Raw genomic sequence first — 27,980 nt, 5'->3', positions numbered from 1 at the left:
TTTTTTGAAACGCACCTCGATGAGTTAAAATTTTTAGAAATACGAACGCAATTATGAAAATTTTGGAGTGGTATTAAAAAAAATACTGGTGGGCGTCTGGCAATCTTGACTTACACCACTGAACAAGGAATTGGGATACCATTCCTAAAATATTGGGACAGTGTTTAGGAACGTTAGTAGGCTACACTGGCGTGTTTTGTCGTTAATATTGCTTACTTTGTGTTTACTCCGTCATGTTGTCGTCATTGGCGACGTGTTTCCTCCTTCTGATGTCATTATGGACCTGGAAAGCTGACGGCCACGTAAGATTAACGTTCCCACCTGCGAGGCAGTACGCGTTAGATTTTCTTGATAATGCTCGGACCACTGGACCTTGTGGAGCGCCGCCATATTCTGGTGAGTACAAGATGTCTGGAGAAAATCTTATCATTTTTATTTTACTGCACTTCTATGTAAAATATGTAGGCTAGTTGTTGCAAGAACTTTGTTTTCCCTGTGGATCAGATAGGCTAAAACTCGAATGATTTGACTCTAAGAAGTTCGGCAGGTCATAGCCGTACAAAGAGCCAAGAACATCTTTTCTCGCCCAATCGAGTCCGCCTCTTCAATCAAGAGCAATGTCGATCCACTCTGTTCTTTTTCAAGGTTTACTGTTTCCACGAACTTTGATAAAGCCAAAACCAAACATTTCACTCTAAAAACAGTCAAACTCAAACTTTTCAATAGCTCATAGTGCGCCCAATGCACTTTCAGTGATCAGACAAATTTACAGTAAAAAACCTCACAAATGCCTTTCATCATTATCCATGTTGCTTCAAAGAAGTCTGATCTTTATCCCGAACAATGGGTTGACCAGTTTTCTGCAGCGACTCCTCCATCATCTCTCTCTATTGTTGACATCTTCTTCTTCAGGACGCTTCTTCATAAGAAAGTTAAATCAAATATATAATATTTTTTGAATGTGAATTTGCCCTGGAAACTTCTCATGACTACCAAATTAGGTTCTTCAGTGCCTTTTTCTTTTCAGGAAAGTAATTAAACGTTCTGTTATATATAGAAGCACATTGCTCGTGTAATCAACGAACCATACGCACTTCAAAGTATTCCTATGTTAAAAATTCCAACGTTTATCACAGGAGCTCCAAGAACTACTCTAGTCGAAGGAACTTCACTGAGAGTGACCTGGCATCTATCATATGCTCACAGGGTAAGCGAAACACTCAGTTTAAAATTAATCATGAATCAAAACGTCACTTTTCTGTAAGAGCCAACTTTTTGCGTGTCGATCATCCGTTCTTACCGTCTTCAACAGATGAGACGGGGCATTTAGCCCTGTCGTCAAATGTCCGTCATCGTAATGTATTATGGAGGTGAATGCTGTGTGATGAAAAAGATAAATATGAAGCTAATGCAAACGACATGAATGAGAATTTTTCGAATGGTGTGTGGCATGATACTTCTCAACAAAATTAGAAATGCTGTCTTGAATGAATGGGCTGATATTGAGGAGTACTTGCGTGAACATCGTCCGAGATGTGTTGGACATCTTGAATGAATGAGAATAGTTTGACAAAGCGAGTTTGGAATAATGAAGTAACAGAAAAAATGAGAAAGGAAGACTAAAGAAAACATTGAAAGACTCTGTGGATGATCTGAAACAAAGAAACATAAAATTGAAGATGCCACGACAGAGACAAATGGAGGAGTCACTGCAAACAACTGGTCGACATCCCACGTTTCTGGAGGATTGGTGCTTAGAAAGATCAGATGTGCGTCAGTTGAAGGAGTCCACCTTGTTGGCCGATCGCAAGTTGTACAACCCGCACAGAAACGAGCTTTTTCCCACGACGAGGCTGAGAGCAGAGTGCTCAACGGTTCCGAACGACGTCGGGGAAGTACGTTTATGCGCTAGCACCCTAAACCCATTCTTTTGATGAGTGCCAAACAAGAATGAAGTTCAGTGCCATTTTTAAAAGATCTTTGGTATGGCCGGATGAGGAGTCAAATCCTCATGTCTCGACACCAAGAGGAGCACTCAAACCAGGTGTGCCAACAGGTTTTTTTGTTTCGAGGTATTTAGTTCTAATAAACAGACTATAGCCTACCACTATATTTTATATTCTACACCAAATTCGTGGCAAAAATAGGTCATTGGGTAGTTTATTGTTTTGCTTTTTATATTATATTTTCCAGGGAGGAGCTCAATTACAAATTATTGAAGAAAATCCGACCACGGTTCTAGCTAGTCTTACTAACGGACACTATCTCTTTCAAAATGATTCAACGTAAGTTTGTGCAATCAAAGTTTCGAGTTTCTCGCGGGGATTGGTCATGAAAACGGTTCGTTGTAAAACCTCAAGCTATCAGGACAAGTAAATTGATATTTTTAGCTGTGCTTACTTTAGGTAAGAATAAGTTTAGTATTTTGACAAGCATAGAACTTCCCAGTTCCGACCATTTTTACCACCGTCTTTTTCTCCTACTTTTTATTGTGCCTTGTTAATGTAAAGAAATGAAAGATGCATTAATGAAAAAATTCTTTTCTTGGAATTCTCTGCACTCTGTTGTGGACTGTGTCCTGCGATTAGTAAAGAACAGACGTAGTAATTGCAATTTGGATGTTCCTGTAAACCAGTGTTTTTTCACCTGTTTTGAGCCTCTAAACACTTTATGCATTAAAATAATCTTGCAAAACACCAAACAAAATTTTATACTGATTAGATAAAATAAACAACACAACACCAAATTATTCACTTTGATTTTTTATTTCTTTCATCAATGGACAAGCCTTCAACATCTTGCATTTTGCAATTGAGATAAAAAGTTGTAAGATATTTGGCGGACCGGCAGGAAAATTGACGCAGGCCTGCATCAGTCCGCGGACCGGCGGCTGAGAACCACTCGAGCTCATCCATCGAACATTTCGGTGGTGAGGAGAGGTCGCTGGCAATCCAGCCCACGGAGACTCTCTCGAAGAAGCGGACTCCGAGTCAGTTGACAGGTGGTCTTTGTCAACTGAAACTGGCGCATCTTTGGAGCGTCGTGGGATGAGTCGTGGTGTTTTGGAGTCGTCGCCATGGGAGATACTGGTTGAGTAAGCGATTTCCGCTTGTTCAAGGGCTCGTTTGGAGTCGACGTCTTGTACTCCAGTGTTTTGGAAAGGAAATTATCCAGCTTCTCAGCAGCTAAAGATTTAAAATTTGCTTGACAAGCAAATTCGTTTATTAAATCCAGTGACCACTCGCCTGGCACTGGATATAAAGTGATTACTTTGCGCCAGCTGTTCCATGAGCAAGGACTTGGTTTCATCCTCGGAGGGAGAGAATTTCACAAGGAATATGTCTTGCCGCAGGCACTTGGCACCCACTGCTGTAGCTCCTTCCCATACTTGGAAAGAAAACCGCCTTCTATAAAGAAGCTTATGAAGGTGCTCACGCCAAGCCAGGTCTGGCTTTCAGCTTGCACCACCATAGTTCTTTGGTAGTTATACTCATTGGCCTTAGAGTTGCCCATGAAGAAGTTGTTTGTTTGGTAAGTATAGTAAATGCAATTAAACAGACTTACCGAAATCCAAACTTTAAAAGTTGTAATTTTTCCACTCGTGGAAAACACCTAATTCCCTTAAAGGGAAAAGGCCGCTTTGAAAAAAAAGCTAGGGAGGGAAAAAAGACTTACTACTCGTCTAAATCAGTGGTTTCCTTCAAGGGAGAGCCACTGATCTAGCTGACTTAGGCTATTTTATAAACTCGTAATTTGGTTTTCTAGCTAACTACCGTATTAAGAAAAATTATAAAAGACTAGCAAAAAGATGGGCAGATAGCGCTCTCACTCGCCACCTCTAGCGAGGAAAGCAAAGTTCAGCGGAAGAGTACTTTTGTCAGCACCATCTGCAATGCCACCAGAGCACAAAATCGTTTAAAATATGAATCTCGTCAGTATCGCACCACTAATTCATGATTTTTATTGTTTGTTGTTCTAGTTCAGGCCCAAATACTCCGCTATGTTAGCAAATAAATTTATGCATATTTTTTATTTGAAAATTTGCTGCATCTGTTTTATTAAAAGTTGATTTATTTTCGGCATCGGTTTATGATTGTTCTCAGGCGACAATACGCAGATGTTGTTCTTCCAATCAACTTGACGTGCGTCAATTGCACTCTACGACTTCTCCGGCAAGCGTCCGAGTGGGGCAGCAACTACAGGTTTTGGAGTTGCGCAGATGTGACCATCATTCACCATCCTAACAGCAACACTACCCAGTGTTCTAATGATTCCAACGTTTCTTCTCGTGTTATAATTCCAAGTGGAGAACCAGAAGCTTCTGGAGAACCGGAACCAGAAGCTTCTGGAGAACCGGAACCAGAAACAACTGGTGAACCGGAACCAGAATCAACTGGAGAACCAGAACCAGAAGCAACTGGAGAACCGGAACCAGAAGCAACTGGAGAACCGGAACCAGAAGCAACTGGAGAACCAGAACCAGAAGCAACTGGAGAACCGGAACCATCAGCAACTGGAGAACCGGAACCTACTGGAGAACCGGAACCAACTGGAGAACCAGAAGCAACTGGAGAACCGGAACCATCAGCAACTGGAGAACCGGAACCAGAAGCAACTGGAGAACCAGAACCAGCAGCAACTGGAGAACCGGAACCAGCAGCAACTGGAGAACCAGAACCAGCAGCAACTGGAGAACCAGAACCAGAAGTAACTGGAGAACCAGAAGGAACAGGAGCTCCAGAACCAGAAGGAACTGCAGCTCCAGAAGGAACAGGAGCTCCAGAACCAGAAGGAACTGCAGAACCAGAAGGAACTGCAGAACCAGAAGGAACTGCAGAACCAGAAGGAACTGGCGCTCCAGAACCCGGACCAGCTGGAGAGCCAGAACCAGAAGGTGCCGCCACTAACAATCATGCAATTGGAACTGCTTGCTTCCCTGCGTCAGCTCTCCAATTCAACTCGTGCTATGATGGGAAATGCATGAATGGTGGAACTTGTGATAGCGCATCAGGAACTTGTTCGTGCTTGAGACTTTTCTCCGGCGACAGATGTGAAGTCTTCGGTGAGTTTTATATTTTTAATTGATGATAACCTAAATCACTTATGTATTTACGTTAGAGTTGTTGTACTAAAGGTTTTAGTTTGACATTCTATTTTATCGTTGTTTAAAACCTTAAATGTGAAAAATTTTGGCAATGCTGAAAATCGTTAAGAAGTACCGTAATTCATTAACGTTTTCACACAAAAAACAATATGAAATAATAAGTTGTTTTTTTTACTTTTTTTTACCTAATACAAATATATGCAGTTCTATTTACGGCGACCCACACGCACGACTTGCCAACTTGTGAACCTATGAAAACGACTAAAAGCTGATGCAATTTTGATTTTGTTCTCCAAGCTAAATGTAGGCTACTTCGTATCTCTAAAAGTGTTAGTTATTATGAGAAACCATACTTTCAAAGTGTGACCGCTGAATAATGAGAAATCATTTCCTGTTACCAGTTTTACGAGACGCTTTTATGCAGGCTACCGTAGTTCCAACACAAGTATGAACGTCCAATCCAATCTTTGTATGAGAGCAATAGCATAAAAGTAGTTGAACATCATAGTAAACATCAACAATGACTCTATTTATCAACTATCAGATTGACTATCAACTAAGATTAGTCTGACTGATATCAAGCGATATTGTTCAGGTATTATGTTCGATATATATGTTCGATATTGATCAGTCCAGTTAAGTTTGAAGCTTGTACGTTGGCATGACATGTGTATGGTAGGCCACCGTTTAACATTGTCAGTCAGACTTTAACAGATTTCTGCTTGTTGAGTTCTTGCAGCAACACGATATCACTTAAAAGTGTTCCTTGCCTAGCAGGGAAGTAGAGTTGCTAATCTCTAAGCCATGTAACTTACGACTGTTCTTCCCTGCTGTATATCCATGATATGGCATTTCAGCAAAGTGGCTGAAGTTGGCAAATGGTGAAACTGAAAATGAGCACGTAACACCTGAGCAAGCCGAAACTTGGCGTGTCACAAGTCAGCAAATTCAGTTTAGCAGCCGATGACCAACCAAATCCGATTGAGCAAGCAAATTTCATTTGCTGACCTGGCGTAGCTGAAGTCGCATGCCAAGTGGTCTAACGACCTCTGTTTTGCTGATACGAATTCTCATATTTCATTTTCTTCAATTCTTCCCTCTTACTGTTTTCAAGACATTTTGTGAAATTAGTCAGTTGTTGTTTAGTGGTCTTGACTTTCTTAAGAAGAGTTATCTCTGGAACGTATCTTACTTGGCAGATCGTTGTTGGAGCGATTCGGATTGCCCCAATGGAGCTTGCATCGACACAAGAAGCACAACTCACCCTCGTTTGTTGTGTTACTGCCAGGATGGATGGTTCGGTGATGACTGCTCTAAACGTACGTTCACCCATTGCCACGTGGAGATGCGGCCTGATTTGTCACATTTCGCAGATTTGATGACCGCTGCTGTTACTATCTGAATGCAATTTTCTAATATTTTTTTTTTAGTTTTTTGCTGACTTGTAATAATATAAAAGCTTTTTGTAGGAAGTAGATAAAAAAGTAAGTTAAAGGCATACTAAATAAAAATTTCAAACGGGAATTAAGCATTAAAATGCGTAAACTGAACATTCAAGAATACATTTCAAAAAAAAAATACCGAAAAAAAAATGTTTTCAATAGCACTGGCAATGCCCAAAGTCCAATGTTTGGTTCATTTTCATTTTTTTTCAAAATGACCAAAAAGTGCAAACACAGCTCGAGAATACGTCACAAAAGACAGCAATAACAAAAGCCACGTTACAACATCTGATGTTTTAACATCAGATCTGAGGTTTTGAGCAAACTGTCTGATGTTTTGATGTTGAAATCTGATGTTTTGATGTACATACATACATAGCCTACAGTTAAATCGCCGGCAGTAACAACTGTTGCGTGATTAGCTGATTGCTCGTCTTTTATTACGTAGACTGTGTACAGTCGCACGCTTCGCTGCTCAGGCCCATTCTAGTTTTGAAAGCTCTGACAAAAGTACGCGCGGAATGCAGATCAGACCGCAATGGGGCAAAATTTTATTGAAAATCGTTTTATGGTAGCAAGTTAAACACAAGGAACGTGGAAAATCGCCAAGTTAGGTTTTTCCTTTCGTACCCCTTTAAAATATGTCCAATCGGACTTTTATTATGCGACTGAAATTTAATGAATCAAATTATCTTTGTTTCTCAACACCTGATGATGTTACAACCCATTTTGTCACCTGGAAAGACAGTAAGGGAGACGTTAAAATATCATTTTTGATAATTTCATCCAGACAGTTCTTAAAAGTTGGCAAAAATCTAGAAAATTCTGCAGAATATGACAAAGCAAGCCGTGTACCTCTATGTAGCCATGATTCATCTATTTTTGTTAATATTACGATTATAAATGTAGTTTACATGTTTACAGATCTATTTTACTATGGGCAAGCTAAGCAAAGTAATAATAGTAAGCTAAGTAAGCAAGTAATAATAAAGTTTTGTTTGAATTTTTAGATACGTTTGAAAAACAAATTCTATGCATGGTTTGAAGTGTCCTAGGCTTAAGTGTCCAGTTAATTTCACACTTCAGTTACTGAAAGTTGCTTTTTGCAGATAACAAAAGTTTGTATGAAATGTAGCCAATGAGAAGTGCGAACTTCACATCTGCGTTCACACCATAATTTATTTACCTAAAACCATTTTATTAATTCGTTTTTTTAGCGCTGAAGATGAAAACAGTTTAGTTTTCGAAACATTTGCTGAATATGAGTTTAGTATCTTCAATTTCCGCTCTTTATTTTTTCAGCAGTTGAGTTTTGTTTATAACTTTACTTAAGTGTATTCACAGGGTCCACAGTCGCTGTCCAAAGTGATTACCAAAACAACCCATTCTACAAAAGCCAAGTACTTAGTCCAGTAATGACAATCTATTGGAGAATAATTGGGGATGCGATAGAAATTGCCTTACAAGCCAGAACACTCAGCTGGGTAGGCTTGGGTTGGAGACCTCGCAGCTTGACGGACAGCTGCAAGTCATTCCCTGCTGTAAACTCGACGTCTCAGGTTGACGCCAAATTCTTGAAGTTTGTTGATGACCAGAAAGGTCGCGGCACATCTGCGGTAAGCTGTTTAAAATAAATTTTGTTTTTCAATATATTGAACGTTACAAAGTCGCTTGTACGAAAGCAGTGAAATACGGCCATAGCCTATACGCTTTTTGTTTGTGTGGATACACTGCAAAGTGAAGGAAATTTTTCAAACTTGATCATGTCAGTCTGGTTGAAGCAGTCTGTGAGTTTCGTAAGTGATGCAGCACGGAGTTTCCTTCCGGGTTCTTTCTTTATAAAGTGAAATTGCTTCTTAAACATCATCCATGTTTCTAATGCAGCCTTCTTCTCGGGAAGACCCCGAACAGGCGAATGAAGACGCTCTTGAAAGTAACATTGAAAAGTTATGCAAGGGAGGAAAAACAAATCTACATAATAGTCAACAACCAAGCCCAGCCCCAGAGCCATTTGGTAGGGGGGCAAAAGAGCCAGAACCATATGTGGTTGAACTGGAGGTTGTTGAATATACAAGACCGGAACCAGAATATCAAGAATTACAAAGCGAGCCTGAGCCGGAGCCCAAAGTAGAGACAGAGAGAGAAATTTTGGGAAGAAGTGGCCAACCACTTACCCACCCAATGGACTGTAATGACATGGTGATTGGCTCTGTGAAAGGTGGGCTTGTGAATTAAATTATGCACCAGTGTTTTTTAACCTTTGCAAGTCTGCCGAACCCTTGCAGTATTTCTCATATTGTAGTCGGACCTCAACAAGCCACCTAATTATGGCACCAAACAAAATAAGCTTTCAGTATTTTTTTAACCAAACTTACCATACTGAAGAAACTAATCTGATATTTTTGCAAATCATCACTAACTGAGCAATGCACAAATCCAGCAAGGCTTAATAGAACAAACAGAAACATCCGCTGGCCCAGCACAGTATATTAGACTACGACAACTTGCACAACAGCGTGGCGATTAGATTACAATGAAATTGTGAATCATTTCATCACAGAAGTGAAGTCATTTAATCAACTAAATGCAACGAATCTAAAGCCTAATTCTTGCTTCACTTGACTGGACATTCAATCTGCTTTGATAACCATAGTTGAAACAATTCACTTACTTTCCTTAGATGACCTTCATCGTGTGCAGGACATGTACACTAAGGACAGATCCACACCAAGACCTGACTTTGCTTATAACGGTGAAGACGATCTATTAGGGACTGCAGGGTCACAGGTCAACGGGGTCACCACAATTGCTTTTAGAAAGAAATTAAAAGGTAAATTTGGCAAAGTGAAGTTAACTCATCTGTGTTTGCAGGTCTTCAGACTGAAGATTTAGCAAGTGCTTTATTTTGCACTGTTTGATATTACCATTTATTGCTAATAGGCCTAATTCTAATAAATTTTGAATGTGTTTAGTAAAGACGTCTAAACTCACATAGTAATTTATTTTTCAATTAAAATTTGTAACTTTCTAATCAATATTTTTTGCTTTGATTGTTTTCCAACAGCGACCCATGACAGTGACCACACAATTGACAACCAAAGAATGTCGTTGATATGGGCCGTGGGCCAAGGGGTTGACCAGTACATCCATAACCCGCACTCTGGCCTTGAATCGTGTACAGCTCCCGATTTCAAGTAATGTGGGCAGTTGCATTGAACCTGTTGTGCGTTACCTTTGTGCCTTTAAAAGGGCGGGAAAACCCAAATTAACTTTGCGAGTTTTTTGTTTCAGCGTGATGTCATTGTGTACAACATGCGTTTGAGCAAAAAAAATCCAAATTTTGTTGCCCTCGTCTCGCTAAGGCCGCTTTTGTTTGATACCCGTTTGCGAGGTTTCGTTGCGCATCAAGCTGTGATGCTGTTCGCTGTGACGTCACAAGGTACATATAGTTGTGTCCAAAAGTTTAAGACCACACTTGTTTTATAACGATTTTTGCATTACTTCAAAATACTGCATCAGATATAAGATGATGCATAAAGATGATGCAACTGACACAATATATGATGCAGTATTTTGAAGTAATGCAAAAATGGTCATAAATCAAGTCTGGTCTTAAACTTTTGGCCACAACTGTATGTACATTGTGACGTCACAGGGAACAGCATCACAGCTTGATGCGCGAGAGACCTCGCAAACGGGTATCAAACAAAAGCGGCCTTAGCGAGACGAGGGCAACAAAATTTGGATTTTTTTTTACTAAAACGCATGTTGTACACAATGACATCACGCTGAAACAAAAAACTCGCAAAGTTAATTTGGGTTTTCCCGCCCTTTAACATCATTTCATCGGATGTGTTACGTGTGGTTCGTTTATTTCCCTCAGTCCTGAGTTACCGACAGATGAGAGGATTGTTGGCAGTTACATCACACTGACATCATTATTTGTGATTAAATTAAGATGTTGTGTCTTACCATTGTACATTTAAACTTCATTTTACCGGCTATTGATTCATTCACAACTTACCGTTGTTTAATTACGGCTTAACTTATTCAATTACTTGTCATATCTTTTTGCATACAGCTTAATATTGTTAATATTAAGACAACTACTGTAAGTGTATTTGTAATCTGCAGGTCGCTGCAGTAGATGAGGTTTGTTACCCATTTGGAAGGCAAGATTTAAGTTAGTTAACTGCAGTCATGCGACTGAAGCACTTTAGAAAGTAAATCAAATGAAAGTTTCGCCTTCGCCAGTCGGGCTTACCGGGTTAGAGCTAGGACGTAGTCATTTCGATGGTGTGGGTTCGATTCCCACCCCTGCCATTACTTTTTTTCTTCTGTAATTACCAAAAGAAGTTCAAAGCAAGAATCAACTTTCTGGCTGAGTGCTAAAAAGGCTCACAATGCTGCATTCAGCTGGTTCAGAGAGAAAATTGTCCTATGTTAAAGTGTCTACCGGTTAAAATACTGCATCTGCTGCAGCGACCTACAGATTTCAAATACGCCGCCTGTAGCTATTGCTTGCAAATGTTTATAAGAATACAGATCTCATCGTGTTTCACCTACCGTACAAATGAAAGAATATTAGCCAGTAGCTGGATAGCCTATTCAGTGACTTTGTGAGCAATGAATTCTCCCGGGAATCGAACCAGGGTTAAATGATCAAGGCCACACAGCTTATTCCCATCCATGGTCCCTCCACTCATGAGTGTAACCAGTTTCATTGCAACCAGGTTCTATCGACACGATGAACTGAAGTATCACGGGTTCGGCTCTAGCCAAAGAGGGACGGACAGCATCGAATTCATGCCTCCCGGTGAGTGATTGCAGCGTGATGTTGCGTACTCTATTAATCTTACATCTATTCTTTCTTATGCTTAACTGTCGTAACAAAATCTTGTTTACCAATGTTTAACTGAGATGAATTGATTGAACATCAAAAGCACTCACCCAATGCATCGGATCTTCCATACTTGAGCCTACGTTTGATATTCCATAAGAGTTTATTATTAACCCAAATTCATCCCTCTATGCTAAGTTCTACCATAAGGAACAAGATGTTTTCGAAGTGACCAATAGGGGCACTGAAACGTCACAGCCATCGTGCCTTCTGTGCTTTGTACAGTACAATTTTGAAATTCCACATTTTTGCCATGCAACAGTTGCGTTCCGGTGTATTCTCTTTTAACTGTGTGTCTCATACAGCAGTGGTTTTCATCCGTGCTCTGCGGTACACTATAGTGCTCCGTGAAAGATCGTCAAATGTTTTACAAAATATGTATTAGTTTGACTTGTGTTCCATGGAACACTGGTCGAAAATCAAAATCGCAAGAGTTTGTCTGTCTGCAATTCCTGCCCGAGTATCATCTTTGTGCTCATTCAACCAAGCTCAGATATCGTACAGACCAAAAAAATTAAAGTGAATAAATTGTTGTGTTGCATATTGCATTCTTATTAAATTAACTGACTTAACTTTAAATTTAACTGACGACACCCTCGGCGCAACGAGCCATGATCCCAGCCTAGGTTTTTGTGTTCATTATATTTACTTAACTTGGGTTTGTATAGATACCCATCTTCCAACTTGTGCGGATGAACAGGGCGAGTTTCGGCAACCGAGCAATTGTCGCATCGAAGATGCCGGTTTCAATTGCGATTATTACATGTCGTACAGTTACAAACAAGCAGATCAATCCATTGAGTTTGTTCTCAAGGTAGGTTGTTGAATTTTGTAAGAGATTGTTTAAAATCAAAATTGCTAAGATTTGACTAGCACTGTTTAAAGCAGCTTACCACTAGACTTACAGGAACGGATTAGGCAACCATCTATATCTTGTCACCATCCTATACGTTTTCAACACTTAGGTACTAGACAAAAGATAGCTTTTGCTCTATTCAGAATGAAGATATTAAAGAAAATCCTATCTTTGTTTTGGTCATTCAAACCAGGCAGACTTCCTTCTCGATTTGGGCTAAAGAAATAATAATGTTTTCGTTTTTTACGTTATCTGCTGTCTCCTCATTGTTGCCCGCCCAAAAAGCTCAGTTGGTTAGCGCGTCACTTCTGGAACGAAGAAACTTCAAGATCAAGCGGCGCTGGTTCGACTCTCCGGGTGTGCGCTTGAGCAACGCACGTTAAAGACTGCTCTCCATTCAGCGGCATCCAATGAATGGAATAATTCCCCGGCAACAAGACTTCAACAATCGGAAACTTCACTCTATCAATCTCGCTGACCGGGCCTGCGTCAGTGATTCAAAGCCTCTACAAGTATGCGAAACTGCCAGGATTAAGCTCTGCAAGAAGCTTTCCCAGTCCGAGGATAAAGATTCAATCAATCAATCACTCCTAGAAAAAGCGGATGCACTCCCAGGAATTGGTGCATTGTTGATTGGAATGTTCCGATACCTATGTGATAGAGCACCACGATGCTTCCACAGTAACCGGCCAATGTAGGGTAGGTGTTGAAAGGAACGTCATAGTCAACCCAATTAGCCGTGAAGATGTGTTAATTAATTATCACAGGTCAACAATTTTTTTTTCTTGCATGAGATTTTTTAACGGATTCTGCATAAGTTATGAATGTTGATTCCAAACCTACAATCAGTTTCTTTCTTCATGCTCTTGTTTTTATGCAATCGACAATTTAATTTTTTTCCATTTGTAGCACATATTTAGTGCTTAAATCTGATTTGTAGCCTACCAAGCAAGTTTTATTTGCTCGCACCAATTTCTTTTGCATACATCATTTTCAACTCTTGTAAACATCAGCTACTCATGGCTGATTGACTTGCACGGTGGAGTTAGTAGTGAATTCATGGAGGCACTTGGCTATGTTCCCCTCTCCTTCCAGGTCCATTCCTTTCCCGTTTTGCAAATTTTTTTCGCTTGCTTTGCTCAATCAAGCCCGTCGAGGCATTTTAGGTGCGCAGGGTTTCATGAACAGTTGATTTAAGGGTAGAAATGTTTTCTGAACTCCTCAAAAACTATAACAACATTGCAATAAGTTATTCCGAAATATAGCTCATTCAATTAGTTAACAATTAAATTGACCTATTTTACTGTTTATAAAGATGCGAGGGAAAAATGTGTTTTGAAATTGTACGCTAAAAGATAACACAACACTAAATAAACCTTGAAAAAATAAATTATTGAAATCCTTCTGTGTTCATAAAAGAAATGATAACGTAACTTCCATTGTAAACCAAAACTTGTCACTCAAACTTTTACGGAAATCCAGTTTTGATTTGATAAACTTGAGCAAACACGAAGAGTAGGTCGTCCCAAGTGAAGCTAAGCACTTTACATAATGCAGAATTTTCGTGTAAACTGATACTGATATTACATTGATAAAATAGAGAGTGGCTGTTCTTGTCAACATGTTCATCTTCCCAGTCAAAACAAGCACAGAACAGATGGATAGGACTTGGTATCAGTTCAGATCGAACGATGTTGAATAGTGACGCGATCACCGCTTGGATCGATGCCAATGGGAATGCAGTGGCCAAGGATAGGTGGGACAACAGTTTAACTTTCGGTTATCAATGGCTTCAAAATGAGGTGAAAAGGGATTGTTTTAAAACGTGATGTATATCCTTCACGCATGAAAGCTATTGTTCAATTTGTTTTGAAATAAATTGTTCAATTCACGTTGAAATCTTTTATAAAATATGTCATTGTCGATGCCCAGACAGCGTCTACAGACGTTATATCAATGTAAATATGACGGGTTTTACTCTGGTAGGCATTGGATTCATTAGCTGGAATTGGAATGACGTAGAATCATTTGGAAGTGGCAATCATTGCAGTGTTGAATGGGAATCCTGCAGATTTTCAAATAAAATTGTCATGAATACTGGGAAGCTTGAGTGTTCATCAGGACAATTATCGTTTCTAGCACTAGCTGCAACGTTCAACTGATGAAAGTAAAAGAAAAGACAAACAGGTTGATTTATTTCTTCACTAACGTTTCGCGCACCATGACATTGACATACAAAATGTTATTCGCTCTGAGAATGCGCTTTGTCATCGTGCGCAAAACGTCGGTGAATCAATAAATCAACATGTTTGTCGTTGCTTTTACTTTCACTTTCATCAGATGAACGTTGCAACTAGTGCTAGAAACGATAAAATTATCATGTTAGCCAAGCTGTAGGCTACCCTACAGCTTAAAGGGGTATTAAAGGAAAAACCTGACTTGGCGATTTTCCACGTTCTTTGTGTTTAACATGCTACCATAAAACGATTTTCAATAAAATTTTGCCCCATTGCGGTCTGACCACCATTGTGCGCGTGCTTTTGTCAGAGCTTTCAAAATGAGATTGGCCTGAGCAACGAAGCGTGCGACTGTAAAGATCGTCATAAAGTCTACGTCATAAAGTCTAGCAATCAACCGATCACGCAATAATTGTTACTGCGGGCGATTTGACTGTAGGCTATGTATGTATTTACATCAAAACAGCACATTTTGACATCAAAACAGCAGACAGTTTGCTCAAAACATCAGATTGGTAACGTGGTTTTTGTTATTGCTGGACTTTATGACGTATTCTTGAGCTGTGTTTGCACGTTTTGGTCATTTTGAAAAAAATGAAAATAAATGAAGCACTGGACTTTGGGCCTTGCCAGCGCCATTGAAAACAAATTTTTTTGGGTAATTGTTTTTGAAATGTATTCTTGAATGTTCAGTTTACTCATTTTAATGCTTAATTCCGGTTTGAAATTTTCCTTTAGTATGCCTTTAAAGGAACCTTTTGCCATATATTTGACAAGCTTTTTGTTTACTGTTGTTTCAACAAGTTCAACTGCTCAAGGGTGTTAAAAGTCAGGGTCCCTCAACCCTTGTAGCGGCGAAGAAGGTTCATTCGAGGAAGAGAAGAAAAAAAAACAGCAACTTCAAAACTTTGCTGTTGCTCTCTTCCAAACACTTGCTGGTGTATTGTTTTTACCTCACTAATTGAACATTTAAACTTCAGTTAATCCCCAGGTGGATAACAGGGTATTCCTTACCCTCAATTGACCCAACAGACAACCTAAAGTCTGTGAGTGGGAGTTACGTCAATGGGGTTATGACGATCACAGTAAGTTTGTTTATTGAAAATAATGCCCGAATGTTTGGTGTCTTGTGTTGCTATTAGCTGGATATTCTAGTTGACCATGGTATGTAGCCTAAGCTTGTTGTGTTCATTTTCTCATTGAATTTGTTTTTCTTGTACTGCATGCTTATTGTACTTGCTTGTCTTTGTCAGTTTAAAAGAGCACGAGAATCGAATGACAAAGCTAATGATCTTTCTTTTACTGACGACATTTGCCACTACATGTTCTACGCGGCTGGACCTTTGAACGGAGCCGGCAGTGACATCACGAAGCATTCGTCGACGCCCATTGTCAGTCCAAAGAAGGTGAGAGACACATCATTGTTTTATTTGTGATCACCATGGACCAAAACCTCAACTGGCTCACTTTATTTGTTCTCCAAATTTGATAATACAATTTTGGTAGAAAGGTGACTTTCTTTAACCATAGACAGATAAAACCAAGCAACCACACGGCATTTGACATCATACAATTAGAGTGAACATAAAACTATAAACTACGAACGTTTTTGGCCATACTCAAGTTAGCCCTTCTCAAGTTACATGAGAAGGGGTAACTTGAGTATGGCCGAAAATGTTTGTAGTTTAAAATTTTGATAAATTCATGATAATTTTGTTTCTTGAACAATCCAAACAAACTTGTCAAAGAGAGTGATGAAACCAAAGAAGAATTGAATGTTTAAGTTCAGGCGTCAGGACATCAGTAGAGAATTAATGTAGGTTGGTAAAGCGAAACAGGAAAAAAGGATTTTTTCTAATTTCTTGCTACATCGTCAGATCTGTATCAAGCCTTGTCCTTCCCAGAAGGGGAGAGGATCTTTCTCTGGAACTCTCCTGGTTGATGCGACGTTCACGAGCGATTTCAACGATGAAACTTCATCCGCTTATAAAAGCTTTAAAAAAGAAATCGAAACTTTGGTTAGCCTTTAAAATAAACGTTATTGTTTAAACCAGGGGTGACCAAACTTTTTTAGCCATGGGTCGCATTTTGCTAATCGTGAGTTTTTGCTGGCCATATTACATTTTACACTCATATTTATTCTTAGCTTCAAGACTGTATATTGTAGGGAAGGCATTCATGAAAGGTTTTCATATATGCAATCAACTTCGCTTAATTGGCCGACGTTTAATCGGACCATTTTTCGCTGGTCTCGAATCTAAATTGATTTTTTTTGTACAATTTTCCTCACTTAATCTGGCCATTACTTTGCTCAAACGGACCACCCTCCCACTAAAAATGGTTTTTGTCATTTACGGTTTTTGTTTTTCCCGCATGTATTCGGCAAAATTACATTTTTTTGAAAAAAATATTTTCCCACCCTGTCTAAAATTTTCTACACTCACTTGCTAATTTTCGTTTCTTGGGCGCTACCGTTTATGGTGACTTGCGGTAATTTTTTTTCTTTGCTTTATTTTGTTTAGTAGCGATAACAGTCACGAATCATTCTTTTCATGGCTGCCTTTATCTAGTTTTGACATTGAGAAGTGCAACAGAGTTGAGTTCAAGCTTCTTGTGCGGGTCATGTTCAAATATATCTGCAAAATTTGCTCCTTGCAAATAAAAACTGGACTGCAGTTGGCCCGCGGGCTGTAGTTTGGACACCCCTGATTTAACGTTTCGTAAATAAAGATTTACTGTTACTTTTCAGCGTACTCTGTCGTCATAATCATGTTTATGATCGTCCACTGCGATCACACATGCAAACAAGAAGCAAAGAATAGACATGTAGTCATCGAGTCAGCTGCTTCCATTTTTGCCGTGTCAAAGTCTTGCGAGCCCCAGCCGCGTGCTCCAGACTACAAAGCAGTGTCGAATCTACGCCTTTCAGAAAATAAGACAAAAAAAAAATTTACAAAGTCATCACCAAACTGAGATGATAGACCTTTGGGTATCGAGATTCAAACATTCATGTCATCCAGATGATGTTGTCAAAACCTCATCAAATGGTAAAGCCATCACAAAACGCTTGAATCCTCATTTAAAGAATTTAATGTTTTCTGTTCAAGGTATGATTTTGTTTCAGCGGGAGTGCTTTTTGTCTACGACGTTATTTTTGTTGCAGCTTCATTCTGCATTGAAGAAAGCTGACACCCGCTCGACGACGGTGGAAGTGACCGGGTTTACAAGCGGAAGTGTCATTGTCAGCTTCAATGTGACGTATGCCTTCGACATTGACACGGAAGATGAAGAGGACGTTAAGGTAATTGCAGAGAAATGAAGAAGGCACCTTAACTTGATGACGTGCCTTATACAAAAGAGTTGCCAGAACTTATTTCAGCTTTGATGCAAATTCCTATTTTGTATAACTTAGCTGAAAAGTAAACCATTACTTTTTTAGTGAAACCGAGCTCAAAATTTAAAAAACTGTAGCTTACAAATAATCCAAAGTGGTTTATAGCAATAGTTTTGATTAGTCCAGGTTACTTAGCGCAGTAGAAATAATAACCTGAAAAAATTCCATACCGCTACTTCTCTTGGATATAGTCATTAAGTAAAGTCATTTTGTTGTAGGGTGGCCAGTACACACTGGGTAGATGTGAGTGATGTTTTTCAACAACCAGCAAGCGGGTGTCGAATCAAATTCGCATAATTGGAAATCCAACGCCTTATCTGCTGCACCATCTCAGTTAATAATGACATTTCGGCTAAAAATAATTCTTTTTAGCAATTATTTTCACCCGACTCTGAGGTTCGGTCTGCAATGTGTAGGCCTCATTTCAATGGGTTCTGGTTGCCTTTTGATTTTTGTTGTGTACCCTATCTGCTGCATAAATAATAATTAATGGACTTTTTTATATACACAGATAGAACTAAAGGAAGGCTTGTTCAAACAAGTCAAAGATAATGGAGGACGTTTAGGAACATATTCTGTGGAGATTGCATGTATGCTACTACTTCATCAATTAATCTGTGCATGATACTGTATGATTTAATCGTGTTACCAGTTTTGCAGAAGCAGCATGTTTTGAGTTGTACAAATATATTCCCTTTCTTAGGTTAAAAGCCTTTATTTAACCGCTGTATGGTAAATTATGACAACTGTATGTAACTTCATAACAATAATATTTTTTTATACATGTTCTAGTTTTTTTTTAAGTTTTGAGGCGCACATGAGAAAATTTCTTCATACAGTTCAAAATGTCGCTGGCTAGGTTAATGCAACATAATTAATTGAGCGAACGAGTAATTTTAGAAAAAATTGCTTCTTTATTCTCGCATTTGGGGCAGCAAGTTTGTTCCATGACTCTCTTGGGCAAGTTGCTTCTTGTTCTCCAGCCCGCTTAACTTTTGTGTGTTCAGATGAACCTTCCTCTGCCGATGATACTTGTGGTAAAAAAGAGGAGTTTCATGAGCCTAAGAATTGTGACATCACAGACCGCGGCTTCAATTGCGATTATTACATGTCGTACAGTTACAATGAAGCTGGTGATTATATTGAGATCGTTCTTAAGGTAACAATGGGTAAATTTGATTATTACATTTTGGGAGTAATTTGTTATTCTGTACCATCCAGGCCGAATGGTGCAGTTGCCCCGGGCCCCCTTTTTGAAGGGCTCCCCGACGTGGAAAATGGGATTTTGTGTTATTGTTATTATTTGAAGTTTGAAGCCTTTGAAGTTTCTTTTAAACGCCTCTTTTTTCTATCAAGGTTAATTTTTAGTCAAATGGTTGCGACTGAGCTTGGCGTAAAGGCATTAGCAACGGTGTGGGTGACTTTCAAGTTACCTTGTTAAGTTTTTCGCGCTTTACGCGTAAAACTTTTTGCATGGCCCCCCCGATCTATAAGTGCCCCGGGGCCCCCGTCAGTTAAACTCGCCCCTGGCACCATCTGCAAAAGTTGGGTTCATCATAAATACTCTGGTGTTAGCGGCAAGCTTAAAGAAGATTCCAACCTATATGTGCAAGAGATGTTGTGGTGAAATTCCTCCTTTGAAAGATGACATGACACACTTGAAGTTCGGTCAAGACCATTATGAATGCGTTAATGCCTTTTGCTATCTTGGTGATATGATCAGTCAGTCAGTTGGATATAGGGACGCTGTCACAGCTAGAATCAGGTCCGCATGGAAGAATTTCCGATAGCTCCTTTCAATTTTGGTATGCAGCAGTATCCTCTTTCTAATTACATGTGTGTCAGAAGCGTAATGCTTTATGCCAGTGAAACGTGGTCAGTCACTGCGGAGGACATCAAGCGTTTGAGTCATTAATGACAACGCTATGGTGAAATGGATATGCTCAAAACGACTAGCAGAGAGAGTATCAAGTGAAGAATTGAGAAGGCTTCGCGTCCACCAAGTAGAAAAGGTCGTACGGTGGAAGAGACTCCGCTGGTACGCCGCGTGCAAAGGATGGAAGAGGGCTCCTGGCCTAAAAAGGTTCAGTCGCTGGAAGTAGGGGCGTAATCCATGTGGACGACCAAAGAATCTCTACATCCAAGACACGGAGGCATTCTACTCCATTTGATGGATGAAAAACGATGCATTCGTTAATGACATGATCTGCTCCACATTGTTACACTTCTATAAAGAGGGGATGTTACTCCCATTGTTACAAGGTTGATTGGAAAGGTCCATGTGATAAACGACCATTGGGGTGAGTGTTCAGAGCAACAGGCAAATCGGATGGGGGTCCACAGCAACAGGCCAATGGGATGAATGTCCACAGCAACAGGCCTGTTGAGTTGGTGTCCAGTGTCCACAACAACCGGCCAGTGGGGTGGGTGTTGGTGTTAGGAGTGTGTTCCATAGTACATGGCATCCCCAACCAACCGCGTCATCTTTTAGTAGCTACTTGCACCAAGTAGGAACAAGAGGACGATCGTAATTGGTGGATTATTTCTTGTAACTTTTGTTATCCTCTTAGTCGAAACAAGCACAGAACAGATGGATTGGACTTGGCATCAGTCCAGATCGAAGGATGTTGAATAGTGACGCGGTCACCGCTTGGATTGGTAGATATGGGAATGCAGTGGCCAAGGATAGGTATTCCGCCGTCTTCTTTTCGGTTTTCCTTTAGTTGTTTTTGCATATTTTGGTGTCCATTCTGTGGTTGTTTTGGCCCATCTGTTGTATGTCATTCTTGCTACATGTCCCGCCCATTGCAACCAGATATGTTGCTGCACAACGTGTAATGTAGCCTATATAATATAAAGTATGCTTGTTTCCCCACCGGTGAGATCTTCTTAACGTTCTTATTCAAATAGATTTTATTTGAACAAGCACCTCTGCGAACCCCAGTATGGGTGAAACAGACTGTTAAGGTTTTTAGGAGATTAGCAGTTATATTTTCCTTGTTTTTTAGCTTTATAGAATTGAACTGACTCCAGAGAAAGTGATTATACTGAACCATGACCAAGAGGCGTATTTTAAAACTTTTTCTGCATTCACTAAGTCAATGTAATTTTCATTCATGTTCAGGTGGGTAACAGCGTATTCCTTACCCCCAGTTGACCTAGCAGACAACCTAAAGTCTGTAAGTGGGAGCTACGTCAATGGGGTTATGACGATCAAAGTAAGTTTGTTCAATGAAAATCATATCTGAGTGTTAAGAACAAGAGTTTGTTATGTACATTTTTTTAGTATTGATTATGTGATCTTTGCATACTTACTGCACATGCCAGTAGCGCATGGTGACCATGTCTTTGGGTGTTTTCAGCGGGCTTTAAACACTAGGTTTGCAGTTTCCTCAATAACTATTCATATCACATTATATCAAAATAAACTGATGTCATATGATCATGATACAAAGAGCCACTGTGCATATCATGACCGGAAGCACTAACTTAATAAAAACAAAAGACAGAACACAGTGGAGGCGGTTCACATAGGAAATCACAGCTGATCAAACATGATCAATCTGTTGAAGAATAAGTGTACTGTATATCAAGCATGTGTTTGAAACTTTATAAAAAATGTGAAAACCCAAAAAGATGGTCACGGTACGCCACTGGTACATACATGTCTTAGTTTGGAAAACCTCGAGACCCACCCGACAAAAATCACGATGTCTCGTTCGCGGATGATACCTGCCATCATTTCTTCTTTGCTACTGGACCCTTGAAACAAGATTGGAGTGACATTAAAAAGCATTCGTCTACTCCAACTGTCAGTCCAAAAAAGGTGAGGAGATGTTCAACAGTGAAGCGTACCACAAGGCGGAGACTGTTGGACCTTTCTTGTATAGGCTACTGTATAATATATGAAGGATTGTCAGTACCCTGCAGTGCAGCAGGGTTTCCCAAACTGTGGTCCGCTGACCATTGGTGGTCCGCGACGACTGCACAGGTGGTCCGTGGCGATATGACAAGAAATTAGAAAGTCACACATATACGTTGTACAGTAGGCTACTTAGTACTTACCCTGTCAAACATAATTGCCTCAGTTCTTTACAACTTAAATGATTTCGAAAGCTTTTTCTATCCAGTATCGTAAATCTTACTTGTTGCACCTTAGTTGCAGTTAAAAAGTTGTTTACGAAAAATTGTTTACGAAAAAAACTTTGGGAAACCCTGCCCTACTGTATATGTATGAAGTATGAATCTAACTGCAGACAAACTGTGCATGTACGATTGTACGTCCAGTCGTCTAGCTTGAATCATGTGACGTCCCCGTTACTGAGGGTGGTCGGATTACTTTGTCGTGCCGCTATCGTGATCACGTGCCGCCGCAATCGACTTCACGCTTTACTTCCACATCGACTTGTCTGATGAATCCTCTCTTGTCAAGCCGACTTTTGCTGCTTTCTTCCTTAACTTTCCTTTTCCACGTTTTCTTGCGTCTCGCAGTCGAGAGCCTGCATGTTCGACTCCAGCCACCCGTACTTGCTGTTGTTTCTCTGGGGAAGAAACTGCGATAATTGCCTCTACCCAGTGATCGATTTCGAGTAATGGGTAGTACCAAATTTAAGTCATAAGTAGAGTAGACAACCGGAAACAGACATTGCAGTAGGGTGCAGCGTGGGTCAGGTGTACGTCGGAAGGCGTACACCGATGCATAGCGCTCAAGTCCGCTTTCCTGCAATGCAGGGTAAAGATAAGACAAACAAACAAACTCCAGCGGTCTTCTCGATTCATTATCTTCATCTCTCCTCAAAACATGCCCATGCTACCTCTCTCCATTTGCTTTAACCAACTTGTCAACATTATCATTCAACTCAAGCAAATATCATTTTGTATTATCTTATTAGGTAAGTCCCAAGATTTCGAAATTTTGGAGTGGAATGCTTTAATCATTCAACTGAACATTTTTAGTATTAACTCAAATTTTTAAAATTGTGATTGAGAAAAAGTTTATTTAGTAAGAAAAACAAAACATGTGGCTTATGACAGCTTTCAACTGATAAGTTTAAGTTTGCGATAGTAGTGAAGTACAAACCCTTTATTTAACTTTTTGTTACATATTCAGATCTGCATCAAGCCTTGCTCCTCCCAGGAGGGGAGAGGATCTTTCTCTGGAACTCTCAACCTGATTGATGGAACGTTCACGAACGATCTCTACGATGAAACTTCACCCGCTTATAAAAGCCTCAAAGGAGAAACAGAAAGCCTTGTAAGTCTTAAGAGTATACGACATAAACGTTGGTGACGTCATCAAAAGTGGCTAAAAGAGATGGATCCACAGAATATTGCTTTGTAAATATTTGATGCTTTGTTTTTCAAATGGGTAGTTTGAGAAGACTTAAGGATGTGAAGAGTTTTGCTCAATCTTCTTTGAGCGTATCACTTCATCATCATCCAAATTCAATTTTGTCTTCACTAGTGGGGGTGGCCGGTTCTGTCTTTGCAGCGGTTACTTTCACTCCTATTCTGCATCTCGTTTTGTCCATCGCATCTTTTTCTTTCACTCCAACTTTGTCTGCCTCATTTACCTCATTCTAATTCGGCCATTTTTCACCTGTTCTTTTGAGACGTCCCCATTTTCTTTTCCCATCTTACGTCATTTGCCTTTGCAAGTTGTTCAATAGTCTCTCTCATCTCTAGCATGTCGATTGTCCATCAGTTCTTCAGTCACTTATGACGTCATATCCATGCAGCTCCACGACGCATTGAAAAAAGAGGCTAGCCGTTCGCTGGTGGTTGATGTGACCGGGTTTGCATCGGGAAGCATCCTTGTCAGCTACACTGTGACGTATGCCTTCAACGAAGCAGTAGAAGTCGATGAGACTGTTCAGGTAATGATAGTAAGAAAATGTAATTTATGCTTTCAAGAAAAAAATTGTAAATTTTTGCTTTGTCATGTTCTTGCTATTGACCTGTGTCGGCCATTGGTCTGCAAGGGATGGACCATATTTCAGCAGGTTTTGTGTGTCAAAATATTCGTGCCCGTTCCATATTTTATATCAAGTGCTGTCTTCTTTGAATTAATGAACTTCTAATATACACAGGCGGCTCTGAAGCAAGGTTTGTTGAGACAAGTTAACGACAATGGGGGAAGACTAGGAAAATATTCTGCCACAATTTCATGTAAGTTGCTCGTTCAAAATTTCAGTTACATTTACGATTTCATGGTTGCTAGGTTGTTGTTGCCATGGCGTGCATTATTGTGTCATAGCCATGATTTTCGCTGATGCAATATTTTGATGTTGACAATCCTTCATTGTTGCGTTACAGTTGACCAGGATAGCGCAGCTGTGCTTGCAGAGTTGTTTGCTATTGTCGTCTCCGCGGCTATCATGGTGGGTGTGTTTCTGAGTATCGCTGGTCTCTCTGTTGTATATCTCAGGAGAACTAAAGGTAGGCCAAGAATGAAGATGCGACCAATGTTTGATAATAATAATTCAGAATGTGGATGTAATCTTTAGTAAATAGGCGCAGTTTTAGATTGTCGAAAATTATAAATAAAATTTCTTGATGATAGCTCAGCATTGTGGATCTTTCTCTTAATGCCTATAGTTATGTTTCCCTTTCAATGATTTCTTAACTTTTTTGTTTTCAATATCGCAAAAGGAACAAGGAATTAGCAAAAAGGATTTAGCGACAGTTGTTCAAAATTAAGCTTCTTGAGGTGGTCTCAGGAATTTAAATGAACGTGACCAGTTGCCCTATATCGATGTTACGAGGAACATTGTTCAATGGTCTTCTCGTGTTATGTTTCTATGCTCTCTTCGATAGCTCAGGAGGCTGAGCGGCCGACTTTGTGAAAGAATAACAGGGCAAGATCAAGTAATGCTGGTTCGACTCTCGAGGTGTGCACTTGAACAACCCTTTTTAGGACAGTTTTTTATTCAGAGGCACCTAGTGGATGGAGTAACTTACCGACAACAAGTAAAAAGTTTAATCTGTCAATCTCGGTGACTGGACCTGCGTCAGTGGCTCAAGAATATGTGAAACTGCCAGGAATAAGATTCCAAAGAAGATTTCTTGATCCGAGGATGAAATTTTCCGCAAGAATATGTTCAACTTTGTACCCAACCAATATTCAGTTTGAATTATTTAATTTTAATTGAATTAATTAGTATTGATTATTTTTATTGTGACGTGATAACCAGTAACCACCATCGATGCTTATTGCTGCTGTGTTGCTTCTGCAGCCGCAAGAGAAGCCGATTGGGCGCCAAGGGTACCAGTTGATATGAAGGATAAACCAGATGTTAAGCAAACCAAACAGGTGAGCGATATCGCTGAACAAATTTATGGAAAAAACTTTTTTCATGACTGCAGTATAAGTTTTTGCTATTCCGCTCCGTATTATTTTATAGTAATTGTAGTTAATAACGGTGGTTATAGTTAATAATGATAATTATAGTTAATAACGGTGATTATAGTTAATAATGGTGATTATAGGTAATAATGGTGATTATAGGTAATAATGGTGATGATAGTTAATAATGATGATGATAGTTAGTAATGGTGATTATAGTTAATAACGGTGATTATAGTTAATAATGGTAGTTATAGTTAATAATGGTGATTATAGTTAATAACGGTGATTATAGTTAGTAATGGTAGTTATAGTTAATAATGGTGATTATAGTTAATAACGGTGATTATAGTTAATAACGGTGATTATAGTTAATAAAGGTGATTATAGTTAATAAAGGTGATTATAGTTAATAACGGTGATTATAGTTAATAATGGTAGTTATAGTTAATAATTGTGGTTATAGTTAATAATGGTTATTATTATAGTTAATAACGGTGATTATAGTTAATAATGGTGATTATATTTAATAATGGTGATTATAGTTAATAACGGTGATTATAGTTAGTAATGGTAGTTATAGTTAATAATGGTGATTATAGTTAATAACGGTGATTATAGTTAGTAATGGTGATTATAGTTAATAATGGTGATTATAGTTAATAACGGTGATTATAGTTAATAACGGTGATTATAGTTAATAAAGGTGATTATAGTTAATAATGGTGATTATAGTTAATAATGGTGATGATAGTTAATAATGGTGATTTTAGTTATTAATCATATGGTGGTGTTAAACCATCAGTATGTCATTACGGTTTTAATTGTCTTTGTATTTTGATCGTTTTTACCTTTTGATAGTTTTCAAGTGTGTTTTGTTTTCGCTTGGGTAATAAACCCCATCTGATCCTGATAGTTTAGCGGTTAGTTTGTCATCCTCTGAATCTATGGGCATGGTTTCGATGCCCTGTCGAGTCATAAATATGGCACTGAATCCTTCTCCTGCTTGGCACGCACTAAATGGATCCTTTTTGATCCAATCCGTGAAGAAGCGACGAAAAGATAGATGGCGTAGTTTTTAAGAGTGTCGAACCGCAATGAGTTTTACATTGCCGACCGAAACTTTTTTGCCTATAACTACAGGCATTATAGCCATTGATAGCAAGAAAACAATTTATCTTGGTTTTTTGATAGAGGGAGTTGATCCTGAGTTCAAGGTCCTTCTGATTTGACCTCATTCAAATAGATTCGATTTAACATCTCCATACTACAGTTCCATAATATTCCTAATTTTTCAGTCAGTCAATCAAAACAGTTCCAAGTACAATGAGACGCAAGAACCTGATGAAGATAGTTTTGAAGATGTCGAGGATCCGGAAGAGGAAGCTTCCTAGGATGTTGGATCCTCTCCCACTCATAAGGATCACTGAGACTCTTGGGATAATATTGAGCCTCCTGCACGTAATGAGACATAAGACTCTGACAAAGCCACGATTTATTGTCTGTTTTCAGACATTCCTTTTCAGACAATTCTATTTATTTGTATTTAATGAGATAAGAATAGCTGAAACTGGTTGAAGCTTTGAAGCTCCAAATCACACTTGCAGGGAATATTCTCTTTGTTTTCCGAAGTCGTAGACATGTTTCTGGTTCTGCTTATGATTCTCATGTAATGCAAACTATATGCAAAGGACCCCACAATTATTATTACATTTAACAGGTCAGGGGTTTTAGCAGCCAAGTAGGTCATACTGTATGTTCTATACAGATAATGCTCATAATATAAAGTGCAGCTCTCCACAGCATGTTTGAAAATGAATTATCTGTCCTGTGATACGCAATGTAGCCTACAAAGCATGAGATTCTGTAATACTTTAATTTATTGAGTAGGCTATTTCATCTCACACAGCACAACGATGATTATTGTTCAGTGTTTTTTTGTGAAACAATGCATTGTAATATTTGCTGCAAAGTGTTGTTGATTTTTACAGCGTGATTATTTCTAGGCTACTCTTTATTAGTTTCTTTCGACTAACTTCTTGAAACCGCCCAATTTTAACTATTTTATCTGTTCTATAGTAAATTACTTGTATAGCCACACTGCGTTGTGAACTTTTCAGCGCACGTTTTCTTAACCTTTTTTGTGCTTGACCCCATGAGATTTACTAAAATTTTCTCGTTCCCTTCGATCGGCAAAAGTGGATGAAATCGTAATTATGCGAATTAAAACGATGTATTCATAACATATGTGCAGACCATATTAAGTAGAGTAGGTCTAAAAAGTGTTTGGATCATAAATTTTAGAACACTTGTGAAAAATTAATAGTCATAATGGATTAAAATTTATTGGCAATTTATTTCTTCATAAATATGCCGCCTAATTAGGCTAGCCTCGTTTTTGTACCTCTACTCTACATCCCGAAGGGGTACACGTGCCCCTTGGTTAAGAGCCACTAATTTGTATTGTGTGAAGCGGTGCGAACTTCACTTCACAATGTGCTGTGAATATTTATTGAAGAAAATGAAATTTAATGATTGCCTTATTAGTACGTAGTTAAGTAGGCCATGTTAGCTTCTGCTTTAGCCTATGTGGAATGTTGTTGATATTATTTAGTACACGTTGATTTAAAAGTTTATTGCATGTTGTGTATATCTGTGGTAACGCTGTACAAATTACTGTTTGAATGGAATCTATCATTGTA

The 27,980-nt window shown here is 39.1% G+C and overlaps 1 protein-coding gene across 1 annotated transcript; it reads left to right on the top strand.

The window, feature by feature from the left end:
• The first annotated feature begins 206 nt into the window (after positions 1-206).
• LOC145787701 (uncharacterized) lies at positions 207-27,980 on the top strand. The gene is made up of 27 exons (XM_082599501.1): positions 207-396; positions 1,137-1,207; positions 2,194-2,285; positions 4,104-5,062; positions 6,304-6,423; positions 7,891-8,162; positions 8,431-8,764; positions 9,227-9,376; positions 9,611-9,740; positions 11,280-11,362; positions 12,115-12,260; positions 13,940-14,058; positions 15,531-15,624; positions 15,793-15,945; positions 16,417-16,557; positions 17,703-17,840; positions 18,445-18,523; positions 18,941-19,092; positions 20,504-20,622; positions 21,058-21,151; positions 21,607-21,759; positions 23,044-23,187; positions 23,672-23,809; positions 24,023-24,101; positions 24,249-24,371; positions 25,169-25,245; positions 26,577-27,980. The coding sequence occupies exons 1-27, from the start codon at positions 234-236 to the stop codon at positions 26,670-26,672; spliced, it is 4,419 nt and encodes a 1,472-aa protein (XP_082455627.1). The 5' UTR covers positions 207-233; the 3' UTR covers positions 26,673-27,980.

The sequence above is a fragment of the Aplidium turbinatum genome, chromosome 18, assembly GCF_918807975.1.
Source record: "Aplidium turbinatum chromosome 18, kaAplTurb1.1, whole genome shotgun sequence".
NCBI classification, from domain to species: Eukaryota; Metazoa; Chordata; class Ascidiacea; order Aplousobranchia; family Polyclinidae; genus Aplidium; species Aplidium turbinatum.
The sequence above is the reverse complement of the archived record's forward strand: the minus strand, read 5'-3'. Positions and strand labels throughout refer to the sequence as shown.